At 37.7% G+C, this 17,782-nt stretch overlaps 1 protein-coding gene across 2 annotated transcripts in view; it reads left to right on the plus strand.

Annotated features, from left to right (window-relative positions):
• The window catches only part of ATP6V1H (ATPase H+ transporting V1 subunit H), a 154,019-nt gene extending 136,576 nt beyond the window's left edge, over nucleotides 1–17,443 (plus strand). For both annotated transcript variants that reach the window (XM_019729824.3, XM_019729826.3), the window contains one exon: nucleotides 17,111–17,443. In XM_019729824.3, coding sequence (XP_019585383.1) covers nucleotides 17,111–17,171 — 61 coding nt within the window. In that variant the 3' untranslated portion in view covers nucleotides 17,172–17,443. The remainder of the gene's footprint in view (nucleotides 1–17,110) is intronic.
• The last annotated feature ends 339 nt before the right edge of the window (nucleotides 17,444–17,782 follow it).

Here is a 17,782-nt window from a genome sequence, read left to right on the forward strand (position 1 = left end):
AATGCCTTGAGAGGCCAAGCCATGAACCGAGGCTAGCTGGCAGTAGTCCCATGCTTGGGGCTGCTCAGCATCAGGTATGGGACATGCTAAAGCCAGATGCTGCTTGTTTGGGTTTTGTGAACCTCTGAGAGACTTTTAGGAAAGTCTGAAACATGATCCAAGACAAGCCATTTGTATGGAAAAGCCACTGGAAGTGGCTTGGGTGTGCCTGAATGTTCAGTGTGGTAGGGTCTCAGGGAATCACCAGGGCAGTGTGGACAACAGTTGTTAGCTCGGTTCATGGAGACTCAGACATAGCATCTGCCTGCTGTCTGCATGCCTGGAGTGGGAAAGGCTCAACAAGAAACAGTAGATTCTGCCAGCACTTTTGTGAGGGAGAAAGCCGCCCCTCCAGCCCTTGTTCTGAAGCCAGACAACTCAGTTCCTCCTTGTATGTCCATGGTGCCTTTTGGGATGCTGTTGCAATGCTGGAGCTCAGAGCAAGTGAGTCTGTGCATGGGCCCTTGAAGGGGAGCGCCTGGGACTCCAGCAGCCCACCATCCCACACAGCCACAGTCTCCACTGATTTTCACAGCTAGAAGTTATGGGGATTTCTCTCCCTGGCCCTGGAACCATGGGTTGGGGAACCTGGTGTGGGACTGGTACTCCTAGCTCCTCCAGTGGTACCAGTCTACAGTTGAGATATCCCTCCCACTTTTTAGTGGTCACATGCAAGTGTGGGACCAGCGCATTACACGTCTGCCCCTCCTACCAGCCTCAAGGTGGCTTCTTCTGTATATTTTCAGTTATAGAACTTTGGTTCAGCTAGACTTCTGATGATTCTCAATGATGGCTGTTCTGTAGTTTAGTTCTAATTTTGATGTGGCCATGAGAGCAGGCAAGTACAGCATTTACCTACTCTGCCATCTTGATGAGAAATCCAATATAATTGATATTCTTAGTTACAAACATAATAAGACAAACCAAAAGCCTTTATCTCCTTATATGTAGCATTCCAAATTTGTATAATCTGCTTATTCATTAGTTAGCTCTGAGACTCAATTCATACTGGAGGAACAAATGGTGCACATGTTTTGGTTTATTTTAGTTTTTGCATATCTTGTGGGGAAATAATTCTCTAAAGAATAATTTTATAAGCTAGGAGACCTTTTAAGCTTAATTATAAAGTTGATTTAATTCACTTTCCACTACATATCATTAAAACATTGAACTTGTCTTCCAAATTATTGTTTCTTTATTGTGGATTTAATTGAGCTTTCTTGTGCTATAAGCAGACTAATTTAAAATCATTTTAAATGTTTATCATTTTTCTAGTAATTGAATGGTTTAGATTATGGAATATTTGGTAGTTTTAACTGCTGGCATTTTTGTCTCTTCTGGTGATTCAACACATTTCTCCATAGGAGAAAAATGCATCTTTTTTCAGGTTCTAACTTCCCTGTAGAATTCTTCAACTATTTTTTATTTGACAGTTATTGAGATCCTATAATATGCTGGGCACCGATCTAAATACTGGAGAAAGATAAATCAGACATCCTCTCCTCTCACATTCACTTAAGAGTCTTACATTCTAAATATTATTCAAGAAAAAGGAGTCTATTATCAGCATTAAATATGGGGTTTGCTTACATACTGCCTTTGTTACTAATAATATAAAATAAACTTGATTCTTAAAAGTCCTCATAACAACACAGACAGTTCTCCCACACTGCACTTGCATAACTAGATTTGTATGTAAAGGGGTCATTTAGGGTCTATACTCTGCATTGTAGATTTTTTGGTTTGTAACTACTTGGTGATCATATACCAGCATTTAAATGGAAAAGGAGGGACTTCTGGTTTCTGGTTCTGTGTGTGAGGAACTTTGAAGTTGCCACTCCATTGTAACAAGTAAAAAGCTGAACAGACTGAAAAATCAACAACTCTTCTTGGATCCATATAAGAGGGGAGAGGACACAAGGCAAACCACTGCTCCCAAAATTGGAGAGACAGGTGGGTAAAGGGAGTTGAGGCTTGTTGGAGCAGAGACTCACATGTGAAAACTAATGACAAAACCAGTACCTGGGTAGGAGAACCTGAACTTCAGTTGATGAATTGCAGGAAGCTCAGTGTGTACAAATCTGAGTTAAAAACAACAGGGGGACCAAATCATAGGGGCCCCCACCAGAGTGAGATTTATCTCCATAAGCTGGACCAGGTTCCCACAATAAATATTGGAGAAAAATTTGCTTGGGCTTCTAGCTGGGAAGGGGAAAAGGAACCATTTTGAAATACACCAGAGCACTCTGTTGTTCTTAACAAGGCCTGTCTTTAGGGGAAACTAGTTGACCAGAGCCTTATCTGCTGGGATATTATCAGACTCTAATTGACCTGGGGTAGGGAAATAACCAACTATAGCTGACTCTAGCCATCCTGTGCCACCCAAGGGGAGAGAAAAAAAGAACTGAGAAGCACTTATGAAGTTCACAGTCCAGAAACATAGGCTCACTAAAAGACTGAGTCCTAATCATAGGACTATAGGATGTTTCCCCTCCTCTGACATCATCACCACATGACTAAAGACCTATTTCCTCAGTTCCTTTGTTCCAATTCATCATGTCCAGCTATCAAGAAAATATCACAAGGCATACAAAAAGTCAGAACACATAATTTGAAGAAACATAGTAAGCCTCAGAATTCACCATGGCAGTGATTTTGGAATTATCAGGCCAGGAATTAAAAACAAAAACAAAACTATGAATAATATGCTAAGGACTCTAATGGATAAAGCAGACAGCATAGAGGAACAGATAGGCAATGTAAGTAGAGAGATAGAAATCCTAAGAAAGAACCGAAAATAAATGCTAGACGTAAAAAACACTGTAACAGAAATGAAGGCTGTCTGCTGGGCTTATTAGTAGACTGGACATAGCTGAGGAATGAATCTCTTAGCTCCAAAACTGAAAGGCAAAGGGAACAAAGACTGAAAAAGAAAACAAAACCAAAATATCCAAGGACTGTGTTTGGAAAACTGCAAAAGGTATATAACATACACATAATAGTAATGCAAAAGAGAAAGGAACAGAAGAAATACTTGAAACAATAATGATTGAGACTATCCCTAAATTAATGTCAGATATCAAACCACAGATCCAGGAAGCTCGGGAAATACCAGGTAAGATAAATAGGAAAAACCACAACAACAAAAAAAAGACCTACACTAGGCATATAATTTTCAAATTACAGAAAATCAAGTATAATGAAAAAAATCCTGAAAGAAACCAGAGGAAAACAAAACTTTATGTATAGAGTAATAAAGATAAGAATTATATCCAACTTTCCAGAAACCACATGAGCAAGAGGAGTGTAGATATGAAATATTTAGTTTTGAGAAAATAAAACACCCTAGAATTCTATACCTTCTGAAATTATCCATAGAAAGTGAAGGAGAAATTCAAATTTTATCAGATAAAACTTGAGGGAATTTATTGCTAGTAGATTTGCCTTAAAGGAAATATGAAGCTTTTTGGAGAGAAAGACGTATATAGGGTAGAAACTCGGATCTACATAAAGGAATAAATGAATAAAAAGTATAATTTTGTGGTTTTTTTTTAACTAATTGATGTAACAGCAGTTTGTTCAAAATACTAACAGTGTATTCAAGTATGTATGCTTATCTTGTGTGTGTATGTACATACATTTATTTATGCTTATATATAAGTGAAATAAATAACAGCAATGTTTTAAGGGGGTAGAGGAAGGAATTAGGATTATGTTATGTTATTTGGTTATTATAAGCTACTTGCACTACCCATGAAGTGGTATAGTGTTATTTGAAAGTGGACATGGAATCATTATAAATGTATACTGCAAACTCTAGGGCAGCCACTAAAAAAAGTAAAAACAACAACAACAACAAAAAAATAAAACCACAAAAAAACAGAAAAAACACACAAAAACAAACAAAAAAACACACAAAAAAAACTAGAACTTATACACTAAGAGAGAAAATGGAATGATAGAATGCTCAGATAAAACCATAAAAGGCAGACAAAGAATGGAAGACAAAACAAAAACAAAGAACAAGGGCAAGAAATAGAAAACAATAATGAATATGGTAGATATTAATCCAAGTATATCAATAATGACCTTAATGTCTGTGGTCTTACTGCACCAATTATATGACATTGATTGTCAGAATGGATCATAAAACGCTACCCAAATACATTTTTTTCTATAAGAAACCCTTATAAAGATACATATAGATTAAAAGTAAATGGATAGAGAAAAATGTACCATGCTAACACTAATCAGAAGAAAGCAGGAGTAGCTATATTAATTTCAGACAAAGCAGGCGTCAAAGTAAGGAAAAGTTTATCAGGATAAAGATGGCCATTACATAATAGTAAGGGGTCAATACATAGCAATTCTGTTTTGTAAACCTAACAACAGAGCATTAAACTATGTGAGGCAAAAACTGAAAGAACTGTAAAGAGAAATAGATGGATTCTACTATCATAGTTGGAGATTTCAACACTCCTCTCAGAAATGGACAGATTCTTCAGGAGGCAGAAAATCAGTTAAAGTTTTAGTTAACCATTAATCAACTGTATATAATTGACATCTACAGACTACTACATCCAACGACAACAGAACACACATTTCTCTCAAGCTTATATGGAACATTTACCAAGATAGAACACATTCTGGGCCATAAAACCCATCTTAACAAATTTAAAGAATAGAAATCATGCAATGTTTGCTTTCAGACCACAACAGAATTAAATTAGAAAACAATACAAAAGATAACTGGAAAAATACCAAAATGTGGGGGTTAAATAACACAGTTTTAAATAACACATGGGTCAAAGACAAAATTTCAAGAGAAAAAACATTTTAAACTAAATGAAAATGAAAGCACAACTCATCAATTTGTGGGATATGGTGAAATAAGTGCTTAGAGGGAAATTTATAACATTGAATGCATGGAATAGTAAAGAAGAAAGCTTGAAAATTAATAATATAAATTTCCAACTTAGGAAATGAGAAAAAGAAGAGCAAATTAAATACTAGTAAGCAGAAGAAAATAAATAATTAGAATAAGAAATTAAAGAGATTGAAACAGGAAGTAATAGAGAATACCAATGAAACCAGAAGCTGGTTCTTTGAAAAAATCAATAACATTGATAAACCTCTAGCCAGGCTAAGGAATAAAGGGAAGACACAAATTCCTAATATTAGACATGAAAGAGGGGACATCACTACAAATCCCATGGAAGCTGAAAGGATAGAAAAGGAAGGGGCTAATATCCCAAATATATAAGGAACTCATACAACTCAACAAAAATAACAAAGAATCCAATTTAAAAATGCACAGAGGACTTGAGTAGACATTTCTCCAAAATGGACAGATGGCCAATAGACATATGAAAAGATGCTCAACATCACTAATCCTCAGAGAAATGCAAACAAAAACCACAATGAGATATCACCTCACCCCAGTCAGAATGGCTATCATCAACAAGACAAATAATAACAAGTGTTGGAGAGGCTGTGGAGGAAAAGGAAACCTCATACACTGTTGATGGGAATGCAGATTGGTGCAGCGGCTATGGACAGCAGTATGGAGGTTCCTCAAAAAATTAAGAATGGAATTACCATATGACCCAGCAATGTCTCTTCTGGGTATGTACCCCCAAAATCTGAAAACATTTATCCATAAAGATATACTCGTATATGCTCCAATGTTCGTTGCAGCTTTATTTATGGTGGCCAAGACATGGAAACAACCAAAGTGTCCTTCAGTAGATGATTGGGTAAAGAATATGTGGTATATACTATACACAATGGAATACAACTCTGCCATATGAAAAGGTGAAATAGTGCCATTTGCGACAAAGTGGATGGATCTTGAGATTTTTGCTAAGTGAAGTAAGTCAGAAAAAGTTGAGACCATAAGATTTCACTGATATATGGGATATAAAACTGAAAGCAACAAAGAAACAAGATAAACAAATAAAGATACAAAAACTCATAGACACTGACAATAGTTTAGTGGTTAGCAGAGGATAAGGGAGGTGGGTAGTAGACGAGGGTAAAGAGGATCAAATATATGGCGATGGAAAGACAACTGATTCTGGGTGGTGAACACACAATGTGAGATATAGATAATGTATTACAGAATTGTACACTTGAAACCTAAGTAATTTTACTAACCATTGTCATGCCAATACATTTTAATTTAAAAAAAAAAAGAAAAGGAATACCGTGAACAACTCTAAGTCCACGAATTTGATAACCTAGATTAGAATGACTGATTCTTTGAAAGATACCATCTGTCTGCTCGGATCATCTGTTTTCTCCAGTTTTAGTTTTGGCAGATGGTGTGCACGTGCCCTGCCAGCGAGTGACTTCCAGAAGGGACACAAAGCACAAAAAGGCTAACCTGATTTACTCCAGCAGCGTGGCAGCTAGTGCCCAGAGTGGTGTTGAGGAATGCAAATACCAGATTAAACTATATTGTTTGGGAGTGATGTCATAAAAATGGTGGCGTGAGGTGAGCCTCTTGAAATCTCCCCTGGAATTTACAACAAATTGAACAACTGTAACTCCACAAAGGACTCCCTGTGCAGCAGACAGGCAAGACTAAGAGGCACATTACTGAAAGAACCTAAAGGTGGGCAAATTGCATGAGCGGGGAGAGGAGGGAAGGGAGAAGTGCAGAGACGGTGCCGCATGGGCACAGGACACCGACCTAGCTCTCTGCTCCGAGCTCACTGCATCCTGGAACTACCACAGCTGCGGGAGAGGAAAGAACTCGGACTGCTAGGGCTCCTTTTATGGCCTACAGGGCTGAGGGGACAGCATATAACACGCTGTCAGAGAACGCTTACAGCAGAGAACTTGGAGCAAAGACTGAGGGAAGAAGGCTAAAAACAATGGTTTAAGCCCTCACTGCCGAGCAAAGAATGGAAGCCGTAGGCACTAAGACAAGCTGCCCCTTCTCTACCCTCCCAGTGCTTGCCCCGCCCCCACCTGCCCAGTGCTAGAAGTGGAACAGTAGCAGTGTCAAATCAAAAGAACAGAATATTTGCTGTTCTGAGAACTGTGGTCCACAGTCACAGATTCGCAGCCTAACTATTTCCGGCAAAGGGGAGGGAGCTGTGGAATGAGGCCTGGCTGTGGTGGTGGTCGCTGCCATTGCTCTGGGCCAATTCTTACAACTCACCCCGCCCCTGTCCCCACCTATCTGGGCAAATACCTGCAGGAGTAAACAGAACTGCTGAAACACACGGGCTCTGAATCTAGTGCAGGAAGAGCTTTGGAACTTGAAAAGCTCTCCACATCCCCACAGGGACGCGGTGCCCTATGACCCAGGTGAACTGTTCACAAAGGAGAAACCCGCCTTCCAGGGAATACCACCATTATGTGAGAAGCTGGAATAGTGCAGAGAAAACATAACACTACAGTGTGAGAGAGAATGAAAGGCTGCAGTCGAAGAGAAAATAAAACATTCTACCAACATCCACTGGAAAACCAAAGAAAGACCTCTTCCTATCAACCTGTTGCAGAACCCACTCCTGTAGATGTCTAGGAAGAGAAATAATAAATCATTAATTGCCATGAATAACCAAGGTAAGGAGACAACTCAGATAGAAAATGTCTCCAGAAAATGAACTTAAAGATATGAAAATATGTGACTTAAATGACAGAGAATTCAAGATTGCAGTTCTGAAAAAACTCAATGAGATGCAAGAAAACACAGAAAGGCAGTTTAATGAACTCAGAAACACAATCAAAGAACAAAATGAATATTTTACCAAAGAGTTTTGGCAGATTGTGGATATTGGCAAATTGATTCTAAAGTTTACATGGAAAGGCAAAAGACATAGTATAGTCAACATTAAAGGAGAACAAAGTTGGAGTACTGGTACTACCTGACTTGAAGACTGACTACAAAGCTACAGTAATCAAGATAATGTGGTACTGGTAAAAAAAATAATCAAATAGATCAATGGAACAGAATAGAGAGCCCAGAAATAGACACCCATAAACATAGTCAACTGATCTTTAACAAAGGCAATTTTATTGCAAAGGCAATATAATTGTATTTCTTTTCTTTTTTCTTTTCCTCTTCTTCTGCCTCCCCCCCTCCCCACTCCGGTTCAAGCCATTGTTTCTCAGCCTAGTTGTGTAGGACACAGCTCCCTGACCCATGCTGATATTCTGAGCCTTGCGCTTCCCCCTCAGCTGAGGCAGTTGGTTTGCTCGTCGCTGGCCGGCTGCTCACAGCAGCTCATGGCAGCTCTCGCCAGCTGCTGGCCTCTCACGCTGGCCACTGGCCACTCATTGCAGCCCATGGCAGCACAGGCCCACAGCAGCTCACTGCAGCCCAGCTCCAGGGAGAGCCGTTGTTCACAGTCTTAGCTGTAGAGGGCGCAGCTTACTGGCCCATATGGGAATTGAACCAGTGACCTCGGGCGTTAAGAGCACGGCACTCCAACCACTTGAGCCACTGGGCCGGCCCTATAACTGTATTTCAAAGGCTGTACAATAGAGCAAAGATAGTTTCTTCAACAAATGTTGCTAGAACAACTGCACATAAAAAAAAAAAAAAATTGGTCTATGTAAGGTTGCCATGGACCTCACATCTTTCACAAAAATTAACTGAAAATGTAAAACACAAAACTAAAACTCAGAAGAAAATATAGGAGGAAACCTAGATGACCTTAGGTATGGTATTGTCTTTTTAGATACACCGAAAGTTTGATCTGTGAAAGAAATAATTGTGAGGTTGAACTTCATTAAAATTAAAATCTTCAACTCTGTGATGTACAACATTAAGAGAGTTAGAAGACAGCTACAGAGTGTGAGAAAATATTTGCGAAAGACACATTGATAAAGGACTATTAATCAAAATATACAGTGAGCTCTTAAAACTTAATGAGAAAATCAAATTAAAAATTGACCAAAGACCTTAACACACATCTCACCAAAGGGGATATATTGATGATAAATAAGCATATGAAAAGATGCTCCACATCGTATGTCATAAGGGAAAAACAAATTAAAACAAGAATGATATATTACTACTACACACCTATTAGATTGGCCCAAATCTGAAACACTGACGACACCAAATGCTGGTGAAGATGTGGAGCAACTCCTCATACATTGCTGATGGGAATGCAAAATGGTGCAGCCTCTTTGGAAGACAGTTTGATAGTTTCTTACAAAACTAAACATACTCTTACCATATGATCTGGCAGTTGTGTGCCTTGATATTGACCAAAGGAGCTGAAAAGTTTGAACCACACAAAAACCTGCACACAGATGTTTATAGCATCTTTATTCATGGTTGCCAAACTTGGAAGCTACTAAGCTGTCCTTCAGTCGGTGAATGGATAAACAAACTGTGGTCCATCCAGACAGTGGAATTATTATTCAGCACTAAAAAGAAACGAGTTAGCAATCCATGAAAAGGCATGGAGGAACCTTAAATGTATATTACTATGTAAAAGAAGCCAATCTGAAATGTGTACATGTTGTATCATTCCAACTATATGACATCTGGAAAAGGCAAAAACCAAAAAAAAAAAAAAAAATCTATGGAGACAGTGAAAAGATGAATTATTGCAGCGCGTGTTGGGGGAGGAATGAACAGGTGGAGCAAAGAGGATTTTTAGGCCAGTGAAAATACTCTGTATGATATTTTAATGATGGATATATGTCATTATGCATTTGTCAAAATCCATAGAAAGGACAATAGCAAGAGCGAACCGTAATGTAAACTATGGGCTTTGGGTAATTGTGTTAATGTAGGTCCATCCTTGATAACAAATGTACCACTCTCGTGGGGCATGTTGCTAATAGGGGAGGCTGTGCATGTGTGGGGGCTGGGTATGTATGGGAAATCTCTGTACCTTCCTCAATTTTGTTGTGAAATGGCTCTTAAAAATAGTCTTAAAACATAAAGGATAAATAAAAGGAAAAGGAGCATTTGCTGATGCTTTGAGTGGCCCAACACTTCATGTATCATAACCATATGTTGGAAAATGATAAAGTATGCAAGACACTGCTGATCTAATAGTAAAGCTGGTAGTGATAGGTAAATAGGGACTATTCTTGATCATAAACTAGAGATAAGGAAACAATTTAAATAATGATATTTAGATTTTATAACTAATTTAAGAAGATTTTTTTATTACTGCAATTCCTATAGGAGAAATAACTTATTTCTAATTCTGCCTAAATTGCTTTTATAACAGACTTTGATGCAATTGCTTTTAAAATGTACATTCATTCTCCCTGCCCCCCTTAGAACCAGAACTCATACAAATAGACCGTACTTTTAGAATCACTGACCTCTTTGGCTTTTTTTCCATGGATCACCTCTTTAGGGATACTGCTAATCTGTTAATCTTTGAATTTAGATACTGTTAGAAAATGAAGTGGCATCTTACAGCTGTTAAAGGCAGATTTTCCAAATGAATATGCTTAGAGGACTAAGCATATTCAGCCTTAAGACATAGATAGGACAAGACCTTTCTCTGTTTTTCATGGGGGTGCTAGCTCAGTGGCTCTCCAGAGACTTAATAATAGCAATTTTTTCAAAAGGTGCTGCCATGGGAAAGAATCTCTCTGATGGGGCCATCCAATTCCTGAACTCTTACAGAATCTCTGCCACAGTAATAGAAAAGGAGGTGTCATTTAAATATGCAACTTGCCCCTTAACTCCTATGAAAATTCTGCCAGCATGCTGTAGAGTACTTTTGGGGGCCCAGAGTTAATCATGGAGAGAATGACATTGCAAGGAGAAAGAGCCCTCAGGGTACAGGAAGTTGAAGGGATTTATTTATTTAAATCATGTGCTATTAATAAAGGTGTCTATTTGTGTTAAAAGAAAAGGAAAATAAATGGCTAATGATTATGAAAATATATTTGAGAAAATAAATCGAGGACTCACACTGTAATTTTGTTAAGGTCTTTATTTTCTCATCTGTACAATAATATATCTTCAGCCACTGGGCAGTAGAATAATGTACTACGAGGCAGTACTGTATAGTGATTAAGACTCTTGAGTTTTAAAGTCAGACAGACTTGAGTACAAATACCCTCCCTGCCACTGGTCTCCTAACATTATAACCTGTCATTTATCATTGCTAAACGCCAGTTCTTTGTCTATAAAGTGGGGCTCATCTGTAACTTTTATGGATATTATTGTGAAGAGTAAATTTTACAAAATATATATGAAGCAGTTAGCAGTACAGTGCTTAGTAAATAGCAGGCACTAAAATATGGTACCTTTTGTGACGGTGATCACTACTTTTTTTTTAAATTATTTTTTAAATTTATTGGGGTCACAATTGTTAGTAAAATTACATAGATTTCAGGTGTACAATTCTGTATTACATCATCTATAAATCCCATTGTGTGTTCACCACCCAGAGTCAGTTCTCCTTCCATCATCACCTTATATTTGATCCCCCTTACCCTCATCTCCCACTCCCCACCCCCCTTACCCTCTGGTAACCACTAAACTATTGTCTGTCTATGAGTTTCTGTTTCTCATTTGTTTGTCTTATTCTTTTGTTGTTTTTGGTTTATATACCACATATCAGTGAAATCACTGAAACATGGTTCTCTGCTTTTTCTGTCTGACTTATTTCACTCAGCATTATACTCTCAAGATCCATCCATGTTGTCACATTTGATCACTACTTTTCCTAGGCTGAGATTTTAAAGTATTGTGGAAACAGTTTGACTATATGTACTTACTTTTGGAATTTAAATATGTTTCTGTAAATTAGATGCAGATGAGAGAGAGCATTGTGATTTTTACAGTTCAGCTGTTACATAGGAAAATCAGTTCGTAAAAAGAAAAGTTGCTTTTTGTGTGTAACATTCAAAATCATGATAAAAGTTTATAACTAAACTATAGTGAGTTAGCATTAAGGAAAATAGGACTGTATAAAATATTTAAAGTTTATTTTTTCTCTTTACCAAATAAAAATCTGTACTGTCTATAAAGTCTATAGTCTAAGATAAATTGTTTTAATACATTCAGAGAGCAATATTTCATTTATGATTAATATTATAACCATTTGTTTTCCAAAACAGGTTAGGTGAAGGCGAAGAGAAATATAATTATGACTCAGTTATACTTTTTTTAAAAATTAAATTTATTGGGGTGCCAATGGTTAGTGAAATTACATAGGTTTCAAGTGTATAATTCTGTAATACATCATCTATATGTCATATTGTGTGTTCACCATTCAGAGTCAATTCTCCTTCCATCACCATATATTTGACTCCTTTTACCCTATTCTACTTTTAATAATTATTATGAAAGACTCAAAGAAAAACAAGGGATACAGAATTCTAGGTTCATTATAATTTGAGTTACAAAAATTTACACACTAAAAGAAGACTAGAGAAAATAATACAAATATGATAGTAACAGATTTTCTGTTTAGCTTCTTGGCAGCCAAGGCAAAAAGGAAAAGTAAAGGAGATTATAGTTTTCATAGGTTAATATGTTTCATGGATTAATATTCACTTTTTTGTTGGCACTAGATTATGTAGGTGAAATTACCATGTGGTTTCTGGCACTAAATTACGTAGCTGAAATTACCATGTGTTTAAATTATATAAGTGAAATTAGCATGTTGAATAATAACATGGTGTCTTCCACTACAGTTTTAAAGAAAGAATAATAATTTTTGACAACCCTAAGCATAGTGGAGGTTTGGCACTTTATTGTAATGTGGTGAAGGCCTTTCTGTTGTTCTTAGAGGTAATATAGGCCAGGTAAATGCTTCCTGGTGCCCTAGCTTCTAACCTAGATAGAATAGAATCTAGATAGTTAACATCATCTTCAGACCACTTCTTTCAAATCTCAGCTTTTTCCATGGTGCCTCATAGGAACTGGAGAGCAGTATTATAATAGAAGCTGAAGTGTAGATCTTTTAAGGCCACTGAAAAGAGAATGAAATAAGTATTTCTTAATTACATGTAAACTCTTTCTCAGCATACATCATAATTTCTTTTGTGAGCTTTATTGTACTTGGGTTTTTAAAAGGGGAGTGGATCTTCAGAGTGCCTCTCTCCAATTTCAGACATAATGGAATCCCAAGTGATTTAAGTTATGAATGAAGTTAAAGAGAAGAAAATTTTGTTTGTAGGTAGTAGAACCAAAGATTTAATGTAAAACTCCTGTAAATTGCTGGTACAAATCGGGCACTTTATGAGTGAATTTTAAGTTGAATTTTTATTCTTGTATATTGGTCTTCATGTATAGAGAGGAGGACTGAGTATTCACATTAATTCATTTAACACAACTCTTCTTGAGTCCTTTGTTATAGATACATTATAATCCCCTGAAACAAAATCCATAATAGATTTTTTTTTTTTTTTTTTTTGCCTGACAGTAATATAACTTTAACCTGAAAAAACGGTTCATACCTGCTAATTATTTTCTGATCTATAAAAACAGGAACAATGTCTGCTTTCTGCACCTTCTGGGCTCTTATTGGAGGTTAGGCACATCACGATGGAAAGAGAATAGGATCTGAGCCCTGGCCAGGCAATTTGCTCACCTTGCACCCGAGCAAGTTATTGTTTTCCCTGGCTCCATCCTCTCCCTCTTTATAGTGATGCTGACAAGATGAAAGTGAATGTGTAGACATACCTCTAACAATGTTTCCATGATAGCTTCTACTAAAGTGTGGAATGCAACAAGCATTCTGTGTTCCCAGCCCCAGAAACTGGTGTCAGGGCTTCCTGATGGCTGGGTCACAAAGAGTTCATAAGCAGTCTTGGGTAAACCTGGGGAATGTTTTAGTTGACTTCATGTTGCCATTTGACACCAGAAAAGCAGACTATAACATTTTACAAGCCAACTTCAAAGGAGCAGATTTTCCCCAAAGCTTTGTATAGTTGAGGTTCTCTTTCTATAATACAGTATCTTTTTCAGTTGAGCCATGGTTCAGCTCTGGTATTTTAACAACCCACATGCCACAGCGATCGTACTAATTTCAAGAAAGCCTGAGGAGGAAAATTGATTCCTTTTTCTGCAAATCCCATCTGGGCTCTTTTCCTGTTAGACTTTTGGCCTACGAAAGTCTTTTTAGACTTTTGTGACCTACAATACCTCAGGTTAGGTCCACAGAGTTCCACCTGTGACTCTTGATGTGCAAGTTTCCAGTTGAACACTTCACATCAACATGTGTCCTTGTCCTTTACCTTAATCCTAGATTGCATGATCCCTACTTAGCAAACAGAGGTAAGGAGGCCATGATATCTACAGCCAGGCCCTAAAGTTGGTAAGAAGTGAATACCTCATGGCCATTTTGTATGTAGGTAAAAGAGTATAGTAGAGCATATTATCCGTGATAAATACCTTTGACCAGGAAAACAACAGAGCAGAAGATGGGTGGGTAAGAAGCCATGGTTGGTCATGTTTTTAAATTCTCTGCTAGAACAACTCACTTTTGCTCTGTTTTAATATCCTTCTACTTTGAACCTACTTCAACAATGCTTCTTTTGTGAAGAAATTAGTTATTGTCCCCACCTCCAGGTGTTCACTGTTTTTCCAAAATAGGAATTAAATCTGGTATAGGAAATGTTACCCTTCATGTTTCTGAAAAGACTGGAGCAGATGCGACCCTCTGTGTGTGACCAAATCCACAAAGACCTTTTCTGGTCACTTAGCAGTTCACAGCACAGAGCTCTGGGAGGCTTAGCCACATTCTCTCACCAGTTGTCTTGGAAACTTACATTTAGAACATGGTCCTTGACATTTGTTCTTTACTGAAAGAATCACAGCTGATTATGATTGAAGGGTGGTATGATGTCTTTGAGTACACCTTTTCAATGTTTTCTAAGAAATCACTCTATATAGCAGGAAAAATAATTTCCCCTCTACCCTTGAGTTCTTAGCTGAGACCTCTGTAATAAAAGGCAGATTAACAAGAGAAAAACAGTTTATTAATGTGTATATCTCTTATACACATGGGAGATACCCAGGAAATAAATGAACTCTAAGAGGTAGATTTAGAATTTAAGCTTAAATTCATCTTAATAGGGGTGGGGGGGCAGTTTTTAATGATTTTTAGGAAGATGGGTGGGCCCTTAGAAGAATAAATGGGAGGAATGATAGTTTTGTGACAAAGTTTGTCTGGGTGTGCTGTGGACTTCTAGTCTCTTCTCTCATAAGAGTCAATCTTCTCTGGATGATGAAACTCCTGAGGAGGGGTTTATGACAATTGAGTCCTCTATGAAGAATCTGTCTATAGTCAGCAGATAAGTAGAGTTCAGAGAAAACCTCTCCCAGCATTGCTGTGTTTCAAGTGCCTACAGCTGAAAATAATCAACATGCCAAAGTGGCATGTGTGAGGGTGACATGTTCCGCTGCCCTTTACACTAAACAGTCTAATGTTCAAAACTGGAATATTTGAAGGCCCTGTTGAAATGAAGAATAACTGATTTCAGATATTTTAATTCCTTAGGTATATGTCGGAAAATATAAGGTCTGGAAATTCTGTAATATTATATTCCACCCCCATTCCCGCATCCCCACTCCCCAACCAAACCAAACAAACCTACGCAGTCACAAATATTCCCTAGTTGCAGGCTTCCCAGAGCGGTGGCATGGATAGAGAACATAAACTGTTTTTTTCCTGTCTGATAAAATTTATAGGATGGCTTTCCCTTTGGCCTTTGCATAAATTAGAATTATTTACTTACTGTCGGTTGAAAATAAGATCCTCATGGTCAAATTATGTCAGAGTAGTTCCTAGTTAACGTAACAATTAATGAGTCAGTGACAAGAACTGTCCTGTAAGGTTTAAAAAAAGACCATAAACCGTTTTCATGCCATAGAAAGTTTCAGTCAGTCTCAGTATTTCAAATCATAGTTCGCCTTTGTACGCCTTCTGGAGGGCCCGACCCCTCACCTACATGAGTTCACAGACCTCCCTCTCACTTTCCTGGTCCACTCTTGCTTCACATCTTTGATTACTTTGGGCTAAGGTATGATATCAGCACGGGGAGACCAGGGCAGTGAAACACTTAGATCCCTCTCTCCTTAGTTTGTACCTCTGTGGAGAAAGGCAGGATCACACTTATTAGTAGATGCTGGTGGCACCCAAAGGTCGTTTCCTGGAGATGCTCAGACCAGGAGAGGTTGAAAAACCAGTTGATGAGGAGGGGAAGGGTTGACATAGACCCCGTGCCTGTCCTTGGGCCCAGTGCCCTCACGCTCAGTGCCTTGGTAGCTCTCGTATTAATACTATGCAGTGTCTTGTCTGACAGCCTCTAGAGCCAGCACATCCACAAAGTGGCGGAGCTGGGATGCAAACCCAAGTCTCTATGCCAAAACTCATGCTTTTTTTCTTTTTATAGGAGGGATCCTTTTAAATATTATTTTTAAAATATCTTCTTGTCTTTATTAGGTAGTTCATGAACAAAAGTTTGGGCAAGTCCTCGCAGAAAAATAGGGAAAAGACTGTTTTCTATCCTGGAATTAACAGTGATGTGTGTGTAATTTAGAGAGAAGTACACACATACAATAGTGGGTACACGTTCAGTGTATTTGTGAAGGACAACACGATGTCCCAGCTGTGATACCCCCTCTCTCTTAAGGTTTTAGTCTGCCATGCTGAGTCAGTGCTCCGTAATGAGCAGCTCCCATGTTATTTTTGGTGGTTTGTGCTCTGGCGTTCATCCTTAGGTATAAATACATGTATTCTCTAACATCAGGAAGTTTGTTTTTCTTGTATCAGTCCACTTACTTGGAATCATACTTAAGTTGATTTTTAAATTGCAGATGTGGCAGCAGCAGTAAACCAGGTTTTTACCTAAACAGGAAAGTAGACTACCCAAGAAACAATTACATTGCCTTGTAATCGTACATGGAATTACTTGTTTGTGTGTGTAAGGCAAATAGAGTGTTTGAAATAAATGTAATATAGACACTTCTGAAATTTGGAAAATATTCGTTTTCTAGAGCTAGTTTGTTAATTTTTAGGTATTAAAGTATATGACAGTGTATATTGTGCCTTGATTTTGAAAGAGATTCTTTGTCGTTTAAATTCTAATATACCTTGTTATTTTATTCTTATTTCTTTAGGGAATATCTTGGGAAACAGCTCCAATCTGAGCAGCCTCAGACTGCTGCTGCCCGAAGCTGAACTGTGCTCTCCAACCTTACCATTTAATCTGTGACAGAACACCTGGAGTGTGAATCTCAGTAGTTACATAATTTTTCATTTTACTTGTAATTTTCTTCTGGTATGTAGCTTTTCCCACTGTTGATATGATAAAAGTGTTTGTCCATTAAATTGTACAAAAGTAGGTGTTTCTCTATCTAAGGAAAATATTACTGTTACATATACTGCTTGTAATTTCTGTATTGATTGTTCTCTGGAAGTTAATACAGTTATTAAAGGATTCTCACTCCAAATATAGTTTTCTCTTTACTAATTCCTTGCTTGGACTGTAACAAATATCTCTATTATCTCAATGAAATTGGGAGAATTGTTGCAAAGTAATGAATGGCAAATATGTTTTGAAATTATATGGAGCTGTATGTGTCCATCCATCCATCCTCCAACCCACCCGTGCATACATACACATTGCAGCAGGCTTCTGCTAATATTTAGAGAGCTTTGAAATATCAAATTAATTTTTAATATGATGCTATGGTCCAAAAGATTTGCTTATGGACATCAATGAAGAATTTTAGTTAGATTGTTTTTATTTCATTTATTTCCTGTACTTTTATTCTTGGATTTTAGTACCT

This window comes from Rhinolophus sinicus, chromosome 7 (genome assembly GCF_057876585.1).
Source record: "Rhinolophus sinicus isolate RSI-liver-muscle chromosome 7, RSI-T2T, whole genome shotgun sequence".
Taxonomy (NCBI): Eukaryota; Metazoa; Chordata; class Mammalia; order Chiroptera; family Rhinolophidae; genus Rhinolophus; species Rhinolophus sinicus.